At 37.6% G+C, this 18,492-nt stretch overlaps 1 protein-coding gene across 3 annotated transcripts in view; it reads left to right on the plus strand.

The window, feature by feature from the left end:
• LOC131234105 (disease resistance protein At4g27190-like) overlaps nucleotides 1–17,735 on the plus strand; it is a 39,363-nt gene extending 21,628 nt beyond the window's left edge. The window contains exons 1-4 of one of the 3 annotated variants that reach the window (XM_058231052.1): nucleotides 5,872–5,963; nucleotides 9,468–9,646; nucleotides 13,544–16,702; nucleotides 17,579–17,735. In XM_058231052.1, coding sequence (XP_058087035.1) covers nucleotides 13,549–16,698 — 3,150 coding nt within the window. In that variant the 5' untranslated portion in view covers nucleotides 5,872–5,963; nucleotides 9,468–9,646; nucleotides 13,544–13,548 and the 3' untranslated portion in view covers nucleotides 16,699–16,702; nucleotides 17,579–17,735. Of the gene's footprint in view, nucleotides 1–5,871; nucleotides 5,964–9,467; nucleotides 9,647–13,543; nucleotides 16,703–17,578 lie in introns of those variants that run through there. The other 2 variants (XM_058231044.1, XM_058231111.1) reach the window with 2 other exon arrangements.
• Nucleotides 17,736–18,492: the final 757 nt, after the last annotated feature.

Raw genomic sequence — 18,492 nt, forward strand, 5'->3', positions numbered from 1 at the left:
TTACTGATCAATACCCTCAATTTGAGTAGTTACTCGCCTCAATCAGTTTACATATGAGAAAGATATTAGGCATACAAGATTGATCACACAATTTCAGTGAAATTTGATTTAAACATCTGAAGTAATTTATTCTTCAATCTATCGATTGTCCAAAAATGATTAAAGGTTCAACTAGTGGATGTGCCTAATAATTTAGTAATTTTATTTTTCACAGATAAATTTCAATTTCCATTTTAAAATAACAATTTTTTTTCAAAATGCATATATTTTTACTCTTTTAACAAAATATCATTTTTATTATAAAATATTTCACTTTTGTTATCGAACTTTTCAATTTTTCTTGGCAAAATACAAAATCTAATTTTCTTTTTAAAAAAATATATATTTTTTACAATTTGTCAATTTTTTTCACAATTTTGTTTAATTTCTTAAATTTTCTTTTTCAAAATATCATTTTTAAAATTTCACTTTTGTTATATAACTTTTTAATTTTTCTTGTCAAAATAAAAAAATCTAGTTTTCTTTTTTAAAAATATATTTTTTTTACAATTTGTCAATTTTTTCACAATTTTGTTTAATTTTTTAAATTTTCTTTTTCAAAATATCATTTTTTTTATCGAAATCTTGTTATATAACTTTTTAATTTTTTTTGTCAAAATACAAAATCTAGTTTTCTTTTTAAAAAAATATATTTTTTTTTACAATTTGCCAATTTTTTCACAATTTTATTTAATTTTTTATATTTTCTTTTTCAAAATATCATTTTTTTATCAAATTTTTTTTTTTTCAAAGTTATCAACATTATTCAAAGTGCTTAATTTTTTTTTTCAAAATCTAAAATTTTTTAAAATTACAATTTTTTTTTTTTTAAATCTAAATTTTTCTTAAACATTTGTTAATTATTTTTTCTAAGCTTCTTAACTATTTTAGAAAAGTCAAATTTTAGCATTAGAGACGGTTTAGGACCGTCTCTAATAGAGATGGTCTTTGAGAGTCTCTAGTAGAGACGGTCTTTTACTGGGCTATAAGACGGCTTAGGACTCAGCGACGGTCTTTGACAATCTCAGATTACAACTAAAAGACGGCCAAGGACCGTCTCTAATGCAGACGGCCAAGGACATCTCTGATTAATTGGATATAAGACGGTCGATGACAGTCTCAGATGGTCGCATATATCGATCTGTTCTGGTTCATATTTTTATGAATATCAGGGACGGTTAGGGGCCGTCTAAAATTTTAGAGACGGTTTACGGCCGTCTCTAAAGCGTCTTTAAACCAAGCAATTTTAGAGACAGTTCAGATCCATCTCGAAATCTGTCCTTTTTTGCCATTTTTCACGTAGTGCCCCATGTATTTGAAATCCTCATATTGTGTTTGGCACCCTGGATTAGGAATCAACTTTAATCCAAAAGTAGATATGCATGGTATATTTACATGGGCTTGAATTTAATTACTAAATCAACTTTAATATCTCTAATTAGTGAATGTATCAAATGTTTAACACAATGGTTGCAATAAGCCCACTGAAATATATGCTTTGCCTGAAAATGATGAAATTACAAGTCTCAGATGAGCCACAATCACAAAATCATGTCCGAGTGACTAACCAACAAGTTTTAACCGTGGATTTACATGGACAATGTTGGGATGATGTTGATAATCATATTAAAGTAATTATCATGATGCAACTGATAATCTAATTGTTTTGGGAAGTGGGCCATGCGCACAATAGAATAATAGTCTGGTGACATACATGTTACCCATGCAACTCTAGTAAGGATTTTTAATGTAATCCAAGCTCTCACTGTGGATTTCAAACCCCCTCTTTGAATGTATTTGAAACCCGATTTGCAACCCCCATTTACTTTATGGCGCCAAACAACCAAGGGATTTGAAATCCCCTCAACCCCCTAAGTAAACTCCACTCTGACCATTAGATGTATAATCCCATATTAGGCCCAGGGCCAAAATAGCAGGCTAACAATGATTAAGGTATGCCACACCAAAGGGAATAATCAATGGAGAGGCATCCACCATTAATCTTTAAAGGCGTGATGATTATATAAAATTCATTCCAACCATTAGATGCCACACCAAAACATAGGCATGAGACCTAAAAATCAAACTCATCCATGATTTAGGTGGGCCACACGGAAGGAAACAATTTGGAGGGAGACCATTGCTTTATATACTTTTTCCAATCATGTCATCCACTTGAATCATGGTTGGGGCTGGTTTTTGGGACCCACACAAAACATGGGGTGATACACCTGGTGGTCCATGTGGAATTTACATGAACATCATGGTAGGGGGACCACTTGAGCTGCCAACCTCTTACCAACTTTCATAAACAAAATCTAATGGAAACTAGACCAATGGTAATTACTTTAATTAATGGGGTAGCTGGTTGAAAACAGGCACGGATTAGGTACTTCCCCCGCATGTTTGGAGCTCCAGATAGATGGAGGCTTTGAGGGCTATTGAGGGTCTACCGTGATGTTTTAATCTTATCCAAACTGTCCATACATTTTTCCATATCATTTGAGAGTACTGACCCAAAAATAAGACATATCCAACGCTCAATTGGACCACACCACAGGAAGCAGTGGTGCTAAGGATGCCCATCATTGAAACCTTCTTAGGGTCCACCGTGTTTTTTATTTGCCATCCAACCTGTTGATATGGTCATATACACCTGAGTGAATTGAAAAAACAAATATCATCTTGATCCAAAACTTCTATGGTCCCCAAGAATTTTTCAACGGTAGGAATCTAATCCCCAACTTGTGGTCCATTTGAGCCTTTAATCTTCTCCATTTTTGTCTTAATAATTTAAAATGATATTGAAAAATGGATGGACGGTGTTGATAAAATTCAAATACCAAGGTCGACCCTCAGTTGCCCTAGGAGCCTCCGAACTGGTGGGGGGAGTACCTAATCCACCCCCGTTGTAAACCTTCCCAAAAAGGTACATAATGTAAATCCTACATTAAGTAGGTAAATTTATTTTTTACAATTCCCGGTCATTTATGAGAAAAAGTCATTTGGGAATCGATTAGGGACTTTTATTTTTTTATGTTAGCTTGTTAGTACACCCATTGTTAATTCACACCACCCCCCTCTAGGGAATTGATACCAAAACCTCAGTGTTGAAACGATGTATCTTTCGCTTTGTCTACCACTTGAGCTATGGATCTGGGTGTAATCGATTAGGGACTTGTCTTGGGTAGTGACTCTAGTACCGAGCCCAATACCGGTCTTTTCTATCTCATTTGGCAATATGAGTCCAACCACTGAAACTTCGTGGACAACTTCATGGACCTCACCATAGCAAGTGGCGATGATGAGTCCCACCACTGAAACTTCATAGTGCCCACCATGATGTATGACTGGGTGTTCAATCTCTACTACTTCCTGTGGTGTGATCCACTTGAGCTCCGGTTCTACCTCATTTTTTGGGGCCATGCCCTAAATTGATTTAGAAAAATGGATGGACGTTAAAAAAAAAAACATACATCATGGTGGGGTCTACAAAGCTTTGACCAGTGTGAGCTTGGCCCAGGATTAGACCATCTTGTGGCCCCACCTCTTTGTCCTCCATTCCTCTCAAGAATCATTCTGATTTGATAACCCTAATCATCCTATCCATGGCCTACAAAATGAAGATTGTACTCTTGCTCATTTAGACATGAAGATGCAGGCAAAAACCTATGATGGTAAAGAGTGGGCAATATTCTAAACATGTTGTTCGCTTGATCCGAAACTTATCCAGCTCCCAAGAAGTTTTTAATGGTGCACATTAAATCCCCACTTTGTGTTCCGCTTAAGCGCTGTACCTTGCTCAGTGTTTGTATCATACCTTAAAATTATCTAAGAAAAGCAATTAATGGCTTGGATAAAACACTTACATCACGGTGGGCCCCACAGAGCCCTGTCCGGATGGATCACCGTCCGGGCTGAGGTAGGACGCAATCCGCGTCCCCGGGCACATGAGATATCTCTGTGCCCGAGGCTGTGTGGGGCCTAAAGAGACTTCCATGAAAAATCCACTCCGTCCGAGCTGTTTTGAAAGAGCACAGTGGAACAGGGTTTTAAAAAGTAGGCAGATCCAAAACTCATGTGCGCTATACCACACGAAACAGTGTGGTTTGAACACTTGGCAAAGACAAAAGTTTTGTATTAGGATGATAATTGTTTCTACTGTTTATCTGAGTGGTAATAATTCTATGAATGGTTTGGATGGTATATAAACAACACGGTCAGCTCCAAGAAGGTTTCAATGGTGGAAGTTGCTGTTCCCACTGTTTTATCGATGTGGCCTACGTGAGTTTCAGATCTTCCTTATTTTTATAATCCTCTCCTAATGTGGTCTTTCAAAACATATGGACGGAGTGGATTTGATACAGACATTTCCGTCAACCCCACGCAGCCACAGGCAATCCGCTCCTGAATGATTATAGCCGTTTAAAATTGCGATAGAAAAGTATTAACTGTTCACATGGAAATCCATACATCTAAGGTCAGAATAATTCTTTAAGTATGGTTATTGTAAACTGGCCAGGCCACAATGACACCTAGAAGATGGACGGTTCCGAACCATCACCTATCTCTGCTTGTGAGGCACATGGGATAATATGTAATTAAACCATAGAATACATTAAAACCTGTTAATTTATTAACAAGTTGCAAGACTTTGATATTGCAGTCATTAAATAGATAATCTAATCACTTTGTTTAAAGGAAAACTTTGATACTCTGATAGAATGTAATGGATGATCCGCAGGCACTTGTGGAAACTGAATACTTAGCATACAACTAATTCACATTAAACTGTCCAAATTATGGGTCCCCTTTAGATGTACTGTGAACAAAAAATTTACACATATTTGATTACCTGACAATCAGATGGATGGAAATTTACAGGACGGTTAAAAATATAAATATCCAGTTGTCCTGAGGAATCAAAGGTTGGGATTGTCCAACCGATCTGATTTTGGGATTACAACCAAACAATACTTGCAATTTAGTTGGTTTGACTTGAGTTAATGTATGTCACTGAACAATTTCCTGACCGCCTGTGAATGCATCTATCAAGTGGCGTACTCTGACAGAGTATCAAATATTTCTGAAGACCATTTGCAATCAATAAAACAACAATCCAGCTGTATTAGGGGAGCTAACTTGGCTTAAATATACTTTTTCTGTCTTATCCCACAGCCATCAAGGGAGGCCGATTTACTGCATAAGGCTTCCGTATGAAGTTCCTGCACTGGGAACCTAGATGGGGCACACCGTTGTGTTTGTGAGAAATCCACACTGTCTATCCGTTTTGTGAGATCATTTTAGGACTTGAAGCCAAAAATGAGCCGGATCCAATACTCAAGTGGGCGGAAAACGCAAGGATTGGACTTTCACAGTTAAAATATTCATGGGGCCAGAGAATTTTCGAATCAGGATAATATTAATGTTTTCAGTTCATCCAAGTAGGAATGACGTTATGAACGGTATGGATGGCATGCAAACATCACTGTCAACCCCAGGGAGGTTTCAACGGTAGAAATTTCTCTACCTACCTTTTCCTTTAATGCCGCCAACCTGAGTATTGGATCCTTATCACTTTTGGGCTCAATTCATAAAATGAGCTCAAAAAACGGATGGACGGGGTGGATGTCTCACAAACATAACGGTGGGTCCCAACTAGATTTCCAGCGCAGGAACTTCATCAACGTTTGTATGGTCGATGGTCTTTGTAAGCTTTGAGTGACTATTGAAGTTCCGGGCCTCTTTTGTGCCTGCTATTTCCTCTGATTTCCTTCCATTGGCCGTCTGTCCATCGTTGCTACAGATTTCTCATCAGTGCCTTTACAACCGTTCGATCTCACCTATCTATTTCGTGCCATTTTTGCACATCAACGGTAGGCCAAACGAGTGCCGTACTGTTATACGACTGTTTGGAGGTTGAGGTATGCTTAGACAACTGATTCAATAGAGCATGCTTGCATTTTGAGTCCCCCCTGCATAGAAAAATTGTTTCCGTTTACGTTAAAGCTTGGTTTTAATTTCTTTTAGCATTTTTACGTATTACTGTCTACTTCTTATATAAATTACATCTTGAGAAATGCTTTCGTTAATCTACCTCACTACTTCGATTGTTTTTACCATGGATTTGAGAGGGTTTGAGGAGATTTGAGGGGATTTCAAATCCCCTGATATCTTTGGCAACATAGAGTAATTGGGGGTTTGAAATCCCCTGAAGGAGGGGGTTTGAAATCTACGGTGAAAGCTTATATTACATCTAAAATCCTTCCAAGAGTCGTACGTGTAACATGTGTTAGAAGACTATTAATCTATTGGGCACATGGCCTACTGATCATATACCAAAATAATTAGATTATCAATTGCATCATTATAATTACTTTAATATGATGATTTGTGTCGACCAAACATTGTCCATTTAAATTAATGGTTAAAAATCGTTGGTTAGTCATTGGTATATGAACTCTTGCCTGTGGCCCATTCGAGACTTGATATTTCATGATTTTTGGGCAAAATATATATTTCAATAGGCTTAATACAATCATTGTGTCAAACAAACATTACATACGTACATTAATTAAAGATATTAAGGTTGATTTACTAATTAAATTCAATGCCTATAAATATACAATGCATAGCTACTTTTGGATTATATGGGATTATGGATCCAGGGTGCCAAAGACAACGGGACGATTTCAAATATAGGAGATTCTCAATCTACCGGGTTCCAAATCCACGGTCCCAGACAGAAGATATTTTCTCTTAGAGAAATCTAAGAGAAGCTAAACTAAGTGAGGTTATTTTTTATAGACTACCCAACTACTCTTTTAACTCACTTTTTTAAGGGGCAGTAAATTCAAGTAGACACTGCTAAACAAGTAATTATGAGTACTGATCTTAAGTCTAGAACAGATTTTTATAGGGTAGACCATGCAAAAATCACAGAGATATGATGATTCAATCCATCCCTGACCTTGATTTAGTCTTGCTTTTCCTAGCCATCATTTTTCCGAGTTGATGAGCATAAACAGTCCATGATGCCAGGTCCCCAACTAATTAGCTGATGGAATGGTTAATTTACCTGTTTTTGTGTATGACATGGATATGGTAGTCCATGAAATGTATGTTGAGCCTGATGGACAGTCTAAATTAATTAATCAACTGCCTAAGTGTCTCAATACAAACTGCATACTCTTCTTCTTTCTTTCTTTTTTTTTCCTCGTAAAAAAGAAAAATTCATTCATAAAATAGGGAACTATACAACGAGGAACATACAGATTCGAGCCATTACACAACTGGATCTCGTCCTCGGTTTCCTTGGGCCCATTCAGTCAAGGGAAAAGAAACCTTTGACAGACGATGGGAGGCTCTGAGAACAGCCTCCTGATCTGCTATCTGCCTGCCAACGTGCCAAAGCATCTGCCACAACATTAATCTCTCTCGGAACATGGCACAGGACAATTTTTTCCCTCTTTTTAGTGAAGGGAATCTAGCCTTCCAAAATCTCACCCTCCTTTTGCTACCTCATTAATTCAGTTATTTTGGAAAAGGTTTTTATTAAGTTACCTCTTTAATTTGGTTAGTTTTGCCCCGACATCATCGGTTAGAGAAATATAATGGAAGCTAGATTAGGTGGGTTATTTTTTTATAAATGATAAAAGTGCCCATCTCAATTAATACACATGCACTAAAAATTAGTCACCTTTAGTGCAATTTCTTGTGTGATAATTTTAGTATGTACTGCTTGCACAAGCCGTTCACATTGTAAAAATGAATTAAAATGCCAGTTTCATCGTTTACAAAAATTAACCCACCTGAATATATGATTTCTCTAACTGAAGATATTTTAGTGAAAATAATTGTAATCAATGAGGTAGTTTAATAAAAACACTTTTACATTGCAATGTAATTTTTTCTTTTGTAAGACGTGTATCTATGTGTACATATTAGAAATGCCCCAGTGCTCCAAGAACACTTTAAATTATAATTCTCCTGGTTGGATTAGGTCACTTCACAGTCCACTCAATCTGAACTGTCCATTAAGTCCAGAACATATTTTATATAGCTCATACTGATAGGGTGATCCAAGCCATCCTTGATTTAGTCTTGTTTCTGTAGTAATCCTTTTTTCCAAGACATGGATTGGGATGGTTATGGTTTCCTTATCGAAAGTAATTTTTGATGATAGGAAGTAGTCCATGATGGCCCCCAAAAAATAAACCATTTGAATTGTTGATTGACTATTTTTCATGTATACAATCTTGACCGTCCATATCAAAGGCTACCGATTAGATGGTTAGATTGTTGGGTCAGTGTGATTTGACACGGTATGTTGGGCAACCACTAAAGGACATAGAGACGAATCAAGAAAGAACACACAATATATCGCATGACCAAGACCAAACACAATCTGAATTTTAAGTGGAAAAACAGTACTTTAGGGATTTAAAAAAAAAAAAAAAACCCACGGTGTAAAGCGACGAATATGCACCATATGAAAGCAAAAATTACAAGAGATTGAGTGTTACTGACTCGAACAAACTTCGAATCCACTTGATGAGACCTAGCTATGCCCTTTAAACCCTTAGCAACGAATTAGAAAACCCTATTTCGATTGTGATTCTCATAATTAAAGCTATAAACATGGGTGTAATCAGGAATAAGGTGTCTCTCTAAACTTTTTAATTCATTCCGAAGGATTTCAAGGGCTTGTAAGGGAGATTCGAAGCTTATTCAAATCGGATAATCTCTATATCTTGTAATTTCCTACTTTCATAGTGTGTTATTGTCGCTTGGTGCCATGGTTTTTTTTTTTTTTTTTAAAATCTTTTCTAAAAAGGGTTTTCCATATTAAATTCAAAGTGTTTGTAATTGAACTTGATTGTGTGATTGGAATACTTTGCTTGATTCATATATGTGTGCTTATGTGGTCCCCCAACAAAGAATAGTTCCAATAATGGATCTACATGAGCTGTGGATGTATCCGTTGGTTGGGGTAAATTTTAGAAACACATTAAGGTGGGGCCCACCAGAGCCAACCACCCTTTTCTTTGCAATAAGCAATTTTATCGTGATAGCGACCACGACATACACATAGAGCGATATTGGGTGTAAGTTAAAAGAGTAGCAACAGGAGTAAATGAGAATTTTTAGATATCGTATATATTACAAAACTGCGATTGCTGGACTCGGGCCACAGACTGGCTTAGTACATGGTCTAAACCACCTGGCTCAATTGAAACGGTCCTGAACTTTAAGCACAAGCCAGGCCCTCGAGAGATCCATTATTCTAAATATCTTCACTTCCGTGTACAAGAGCCATCTCCATTTAGTTGTTTTAGACTCAAAGTCCTTTTTCAAGTTCTTGGGTTATTTCTTGCATGCTTGACATAACTTTTTTTTTTTTTTTTCTAAATTACGTTTTAATCCAGCAGTCTCCATCCATCTTCATTGTCGTTGGTAAAAAGATAAATTATCCGCGAAATTTCTCATGCGCATGCAAATCGTCTGACTCCATCGGATTTCACCATTGTTAATCAATATATAATTTTCACATCAACAGTCAATGAAGCACCTGCCAGTGCTCTGCTACAGCCTGCAGGAAGTTGAGGTAGACCTAAAACTAATTCAATGAAGCATGTTCAACATTTGGATATCACTGCATATTGAATAATGTTTCAAGCATGTTACATGTGGATTGTTGTTTAAATTGTTTTGTAACTTTTGGTGTTGAATGTTACTTCGTGGTAGATCATTTAAATAGGAATTCTGATTAGGAGTTGCTAGCATTCAAACAATAACGTAAATTAACTATTAAAATAAATAAATAAACTTTCTATTTGTAGGACATTATCCAAAGAAAAAAAAAAATCCTACCTTCCTCAAGAAAAAAATGTGAAACATTCCATACTCCACAAAATAGCTGTAAAATTCTCTGACACATTTCATAATTCATAATTTAGCCAAGTCATTAGAGAAAGGCGCTCTTCAGGAAGATTTGTTGAGCCCATTCAATGTAACTCTTGGTTACATGAGCCCAATCACTTACATAGTTCGACTATTCTTTCTAAATATAAGTTAAATGGGGGACAGTTTTAAACTCACCATGTTTGTTAGGAAAGTATATGTCTTCCTACCCATGATAAATATGGATCTAGGTTGTCAATCATGTGGGTCCACCTCTACTTCCTCCTACCTCCCAATGATTGCTATGATTTGTTGATCCTATTTATCTAATCAATGGCCAATGAAATGGACTCAAACCACTTTTGGCAAAAAATGGTTCGAACATGGATGTGGCCCTTCCACAAGGCAGCTCTAAAGAATCATTTTGATATGACAATGCAAGCCATGGTCAATCTCCAACAAAATGGATGGTCCAAAGCATTACAAAAAAGCTCTGTTCTTGGATTTCGAGGATCCTGCTTGTGGGCTAATCTATAGTTCCATTTCCTCTCAAGAATAACATCAATCTGATGATCCTAAACATCCGATCAATGGCTAACAAAGTGGATGGTCCAGATCAATCATGATAAATAGTGTCTGATCATGGATTCCACTATTAATCCTATGGGCCCTAGTGTCTTATCATGGATTCGACTATTAATCCTATGGGTTACCTCTACTTCCCATTCCGCCCAAGAATCACTTTAACCTGCTTATCCTAGTCATACATCAATGGCCATCAAAATGAATGGTCCATATCATTTATAAGAAAATATTTAAACATAGATTTGTTCTGTTCATCTTGTAGACCCAATTCTTATTATCTCTATTACTCTTAATGATCACATTGATTTGATGTTCTTAGCCCTTGAATCAATGGCCAACAAAATGAACAAAGCATTTAGGGAATTTTACTAAAAAAAAACTGCCAACTTAACATATAATTTACGTTACATTACCTTTTTCAAGAGGGTTCTCAATAATTCATCCCATTAAATTATGTAGTTGTCATTGGAGTACTTCTATCAAAGGGGTCAGCAGCTTGGGCGGCTTTGGTAAAGCTTGTCATGATGTTTATGTGAAATCCACCTTGACTACCAAGTGTGTCACCCTATGTCAGGCTCAGGCCTCCAATATCAGCCCCATAAGTGATTCAATTAGTCCACACAATTAGAAACAATGTATAACTTGAACTATAGATGGACCTGATTTTTGGACCCCACGCCTAAATTTTGGAATGGCATATATTAGTTGGGTTGGATTTTATATAATCGTCATGGTGGGCCCGATAAAAATCAACGGTGGATGTCTCTCTCACAACTACTTTATGTGGTGTGGCCTACCTAAATCACAGGCCAGCCTGATTTTTCGGCCCTAGGCCTAATGTGTAATTACACACATCTATTTATCAGGATGGATCTCACATGCATAATGGTGGGCCTCCTCAAAAATCCCAAGTGCATATCCTATAATGTTTTTACTATATTAGTGGAGATCTCTTAGAAGTTGGGTGGGGAAGCCCACACTTGATTTTTATATTTATTTTTTGGGCCTAAAATGCAGTAACCATTAGATTTATAATCACACATTAGGCCTAGGGCCAAAATATCAGGATGACAAGTCATTCAGGTAGGCCACGCCAAAGGAAACAGACAACAACATCCACCATTACTTTTTAAAGGGCTCACTGTAATGATTATATAAAGTCCATTCCAACCATTAGATGCCACACCAAAACTTAGGCACGAGGCCTAAGAATCATGCCCATCCATGATTTAGGTGTGGCCCATGGAAGGAAACAACTTGGAGGGTGAATGTTGCCCTATACACCTTTTCCAATCATGCCGTCCACTTAAATCATGGTTGGGGTTGGATTTTGGAACCTACATAAAACATGGGGTGAGACACCTAGTGGTCCAAGTGGATTTTACATAAACATCACGGTTGGGGACCACCTGAGCTGCCAACCCCTTGCCAACTTCCAGAAACAAAATCTAATGGAAGCTAGACCAATGTTAATTACATTAATCAAAGGTGTAGCTAGTTGAAAACCTTTCCCAAAAGGATTCCAGAATGTAAATTCTACATTAAGTAAGTAGTTTTTTTTTAAAAAAAAAATCTCAATCATTTACGATAAAAAGTCATTTGACCGTCGATTAGGGACTCGTATTTGGTAGTGACCCCTAGTACCGAGCTCAGTACTGGTCAGTACTAGAAAAGCTCTGTGAGCCTCACCATGATATATGTGTTTTATCTATGCCATCCATTTGTTTTTCCATCTCATTTTACAGCATGAACCCAAAAAAAGAGGCAGAAGTGGACCTCACCATAGCAAGTGGCAATGATGAGTCCCACCACTGAAACTTCGTACGTGGACCTCACCATAGCAAGTGGCGATGATGAGTCTCACCACTGAAACTTCATAGGGCCCATTGCGATGTTTATTTGACATCTAACCTATTCATAAAGTCACATAAACTTGGATGAAGGGAACACACAAAAATCAGCTTGATCAAAAACCTTTATAGCCCACAAATTTTCAACAGTGGGTGTTCAATCTCTACTACTTCCTGTGGTGTGATCTGCTTGAGCTTTGGATCTGCTTCATTTTTGGAGCATGCCCTAAAATGATCTAGAAAAATGGATGGACTTAAAAAAAAACATATATATGGGAACACAGAGCTTTGACCAGTATGAGCTCGACACTACCGAGTGCTGGGATTAGACCATTAATCTTGTGGCCCCACCTCTAATTCCATTATTTGTCTCAAGAATCACTTCAATATGATGATCTTTAGCCATTAGATCAACGGCCAACAAAATGGATGCTCTAATAGTTTATGAAAACATCTGAAATCATGGATCCAGATAGTTCATCTTCTAGGCCCCACCTCTGTCCTCCATTCCTCTAAAGAATCATTCTGATTTGATAACCCTAATCATTCTATCCATGGCCTATACTCTTGTTCATTCAGACATGAAGATGTAGGCAAAAACCTAAGATGGTAAAGAGTGGACAATATTCTAAACAAGTTGCTCCCTTCGGTTATTTCATAAAAATAAAATGAAATTTTAAGCTATAAAATTGTTATTTTAAAAAATAATAATTAAGGGCCTATGGGTCTGTTTGGAGGCCACTTAACAATGAGTTCATCTGATTTTTAGTGCTAGTTATGTATTAAAGATCATGTTACAGGGATAAAAAATATAGCCAACCATTTATATAAATTATAATCTCTAATTAATATGAAATTGATGTCAAATAAAATGAGATGAACTCATTTTTAGTTGGACTCAAAACACAGCCTGACAGTGTGTGTGTGTGTGTGTGTGTGTGTGTGTATCACACACATTATGATAAATTTATGTCTATATGAAATGAAAATGATTCTATTTGATAACTTACTATGTCAATTGCTACAAATAACTTACAATCAAACTCATTTCTTTTATCTTTATCTTTTTCTTTCTAATTTGAATTGTTGCACTTTTTTTCTTTCATTTTTTCCTAGTTGTTCCAATTTTCAAGTTATGATATGTCTACCTCTATTGTGTGTTGCAGTGACTATGGATTTTTTTAAGGCTGTTCTTGAAGTCGTGAAGTTTTTGTGGGATCCTCTTGCTCGACAGATAAGTTATGTGAAGAATCTAAATAAAAATGTGGAGGATTTGAGAAAGAATATGGATGAACTAACCTGTAAAGAAAATGATGTGACTAATGAAATTGAGAGAGCTAAGTTGCAACGGAGGGTTCCCCGTGAAGAAGTGAACAACTGGTTGAAAGACGTCGAAAATGTTAAAAACGAAGTGACGGTCATTGAGAAAGAATTTGCTGAACAAGAGAGATGTGGCAATGGATGTGTGCCCGATTGTTACACAGCTCGAAAACTAAGCAAAAGAGCTTTGGAAAAAGCTTCTAAAGTGCATGAGCTCAAGCAAAAAGGTTTATTTGAGGGTGGAGTTGCAGTTGATCAGCTACCGGCAACAATACATACCTTACCCACAACATCTCTAGAAGGTAAAACATCAGCCGAAAAAACTTTAGAGCAGATTTTGGATTATATAATGGATGCAAAAATAGGAATGATTGGCATATATGGAATGGGAGGGGTCGGGAAGACGACCATCATGATGAACATTAACAATCGTCTCAAGGATGCCAAGCATTTTAATAGTATTATCTGGGTGACTGTATCCCAAGATTTTAACTTGAAGAGGCTACAAACTGATATTGCAAAGAAAGTTGAATTGGACTTACAAGAGGCCGACGACGAAGTGAGCAGAGCATCAACATTATATGAAGCATTAATGAAGAGGCGGAAGTTTTTGCTTATCCTCGATGATATGTGGAAGGCATTTTCACTAGAAAAAGTTGGAATTCCTAAACCTAGTAAAGAAAATGGTTGCAAGATAGCATTGACGACTCGGTCATGGGATGTTTGTGGTGGAATGAAGACAGACAAGGTCATTAAAGTACAAGTGCTTTCTGAAGAGGAAGCCTGGGTTCTATTCAAAGATAATATTGGTAGTGACATGGTGCTGGCTTCAGATGTGCAAGAAATCGCAGAGCTTGTGGCTAAAGAATGTGGAGGTCTACCACTGGCACTAATCACAGTCGGTGGGGCTCTTAGAGAGGTTAAGGATGTTCATGAATGGAGGGACGCGTTGAATCAATTAAGAAGCTCAGTGACTGAAATTGAAGGCATGCAGGATGAAGTTTTTGGGCGGCTAAAGTTCAGTTACAATCGCTTGAGTAATGAGAAGAGTCGTGCTTGTTTCTTGTATTGCTCATTGTATCCAGAAGATTATAAGATCCCTGTAGAAGAGGTGATTAGATATTGGATTTGCGAGGGGTTAATAGATGAAGTGGGGGATATCCAAGCCAAAATTGACAATGGGCATTCCATAGTGAACAAGCTCGTTCGTGCATGCATGCTAGAAAGTTTCATTGATCGTGTTAGGTATGTAAAGATGCATGACTTAATTAGGGATATGGCGATCGGCATAACCAAGCATAACCCTCTCTTCATGGTCAAGGCTGGGATCGGGATGGAAGAGCCTCCGAATGATGATGAATGGTTAACAGAAGTTGAGAGGGTTTCATTGATGAGGAACAGAATCCACAGCCTCTTAGCAACGCCAAACTGCTGTAAACTCACTACCTTGTTTTTACAAGGTAATCCTCTTCAAGGTCATATCACTTCATCCTTGTTTCAGCATATGTGTGGCCTCAGAGTTCTTGATCTCTCCGATTCTCACATCCAGTGCTTGCCTGACTCGCTTTCTGATTTGGTGAACCTCCGTGCACTGGTGCTAACAGAATGCAAGTATTTATCCACAGTTCCCTCACTAGCAAAACTGAAAGAGCTGAGGCTGTTGGACCTCTCTTCCACAGAGATCGAGGTACTTCCGCACGGAATGGAAGGATTAGCAAAATTAAGATTCCTTGACTTATCGGGAATGTGCAAATTGAAAACGATTGAGGCAGGAGTAATATCTAAGCTTCTTTTTCTTGAACAGTTTATGGCATTGGGCGACGACTTTATTCAAGCATTCAAGCCCCAAGAAAGAAAGGTATCAGATGAGATCGCAAGTCTAAGTCGGTTGGTTCATCTTAAACTCTCCTTTCCTAACCTGGTAACCTTCTCACACTATGTCGAATCTGAGCAGTGGCGAAAATTGAAGAAATTCTCTTTCGTTGTAGGAGCTAAGGATCCGATGTATTCTAGGCAGTTATCTTACATTAAGGAAGATGAAATCAACTATTTATATGAGTTGGAGCGTGTGGTATATCTTGACAATCTGCAACTTGGCACTAGAAAAAGTCCTCTCTTACTGCCTGCCAACATAGTTGAGTTGGCCATTGATGAATGCACAAATTTCTCCCGACTCTCGCTTCTCTCCTTACCGAATGTGGAGGGATTGAAGTTATGCTACATTAACGAGTGCCACAGAGTGAAGTCCATTTTGTCAGTTGAAGATAATGCCTCTTTCCTCACATCCTTAGAGCACTTAGTTCTTGAGGAACTATCAAAGCTGCAAACTATTTGTCAGGGAGTTGCGACACTTGGCACCTTTCAAAGCTTGAAGACCATAATCATCGTTGAGTGCCATAGGCTGAAGAATTTATTTTCAGTTGGGTGGTTGAAGAATCTTCAGAAGCTTGAAACAATTTTTGTTAAGGAATGCGATGGGATGGAAGAGTTGGTGGCCGAAGAAGAAGAAGATGAGATAAGTGCAACAAACGGCATCAATAATGACATTATCATCACATTGCCTATGTTAAAGAATATCTATCTTTCAGATGTATATAAATTGAAGAAGATTTGTGGCAAGGTACTCATGTGCAGTTCTATGGCCTTCATTAAAATAAAAGGTTGTCTTAAGCTGCATAAGATCCCTTTCTCTGTTGGCACCTCATCCGTGACTTTTAAAGGAGAGATTGAGGGAACAGGAAAGTGGTGGGATGAATTGGAATGGGACGATGCTGCCATTAAACCACTCCTCCTTCCCCTTTACAAAAAATTGGAAGATGACGACACTGACGATAGTGACGATGACAACGATAGCGACCATGATGATGATGATGAAGAAGAAGAAGAAGAAGAAGAAGAAGAAGATGATGATGATGATGATGATGATGTTCATCATTATCACCATCATCATGAAAAGGAAGCATCTGAAAAAGAAGAAACAGCTATCACAACAACAAAATAAGAAGGTACCATATTCCCACCTATTCTGATAATGATACCAGTGATCTCTTACATGGTCGCTGCCATTTCTTTCATTTATGTTTGGAAATGACCCAACACAACTATAAACTATTTATCTTACATGCATTGTGACGCTTTCTAATAATCCAATTGGTCAATCTCAACTGTTCATTAGGTCCAGCACACATTCATGGGCTGCCATGCAAACCACAACCACAATGATCAGGCAATCCTAATCATCCTATAAATGCCTCATAAATGAACAGTCAAGATCGCTTACAAAAGAGTAGTCCTATAATCAATTTGCAGGGCCATCACAAATGGTTCTAAAAAGTCACGTTTCCCTTGCAATCCTAAACATCCCATCCCATCCATGCGGATCAATCTATCGGTATTACTTTTGCATGGTAGGACGCAAAATGTGTGTTGGCCTAATTGAATAGAACATTCAACTGCCCCAATGCAACTAGGGCACTATAACTTACGTTGGTTTGTTAAAGTTGGATCATTTCTCATCTATATTTCAATCAGGAGTGCTACTAATAAGTTACTTTGGCTAGGATACTACACAGATGCCACCCCATGGTACGCAGTAAATGTGGCCAACATGCACTGATCAGGACTGTTGATGTGTGGGACACCACTCTGATAGGTTCTATCAAGTAAAGCCTGGAAAAAGAGTGGTTGGATCAAGACAGAGAAACGGTGCAAATTGAAACAGCAAATGTCACAATGACTGGATGCTCAAAGTTCTCTAATCACTGCCTATTTTGATTGAAACATTGGCCCTCCATATTGACAGTCTTGATCTCTACACGTTTTTGCCCTGTGAGTTGCATGGGCCTTGCTTACATAGATTTTTTTTTTTTTTTTTTTTAAAGGTCTGGATGGTCCCGCTTGTTCTTCTCTTTCATGACAGACAAACGAATGGCGAAATAAGAAGGTTATGTGAGATGGAGTGAAGATTATGGAGGGGAAAAATCTAGCGATCAGATGGCTGGGATCATTCAACGGCATGCAGGGTTCTTCTTCTTTTTTTTGTTCTTTTTATTTTATGATTATTTTTTTGTACTAGGGACATACATGAAGTACATGGAAGAGTCCACCTGTTGGACGAAATGCTCAGGTTAATTCGATCTTAGTATTCCAATTAGGATTTTGTTAATGTTATCAGATGAGGCCAAATCTGCTGTTTGTGCTGAAGGATGATTTTTCCTGTTGTGCGCTAAGTTTGTGTATGTGAAGCCATGGCTGTTTTATCCAAGCTATTGATAGCATCGCACCTATAGTAGATGGATTAAGTATTTGCAACTGGTCAACTCTTAACATTTCCATTATTGGCATGCAAAGGAATGGTTAAGAGTTCATGTTCATAAGGTGAGTGCACTGTTCATGCCAATATTGGATATTGTATTAACATAAGCAATAGCGAGCTTCTCACTGCGACAGAGCAAAGTTTCCTCGTTTGCTTCTTGGTATATGTCATGCAAGACAAATCTTGTATCTGGTACACACCCTGCCTCCCTCATTTGCCCACTCAAACCCTACAACTGCCCATAAATCTCATCTTTTTTAGGGTGGGAAGTATCTGTTGTCTTCTGAAGAAGAAATTCTGCTGCTACTTATTTGGTTTACCGTTAAGTACTCTATGCATATAAGTCTTGCTAATCCAAAACTTTTGTGGGCCATGAAAAATGAAAACAGTTTCCTCCATTGATTTTCATTTCTCTTTGCTATGGCCCACCAAAATTTTAGATCAGGATGAAAATTTGTCTCTTGAGGTTTCATGGGATTC

The sequence above is a fragment of the Magnolia sinica genome, chromosome 1 (assembly GCF_029962835.1).
Source record: "Magnolia sinica isolate HGM2019 chromosome 1, MsV1, whole genome shotgun sequence".
NCBI lineage: Eukaryota > Viridiplantae > Streptophyta > Magnoliopsida > Magnoliales > Magnoliaceae > Magnolia > Magnolia sinica.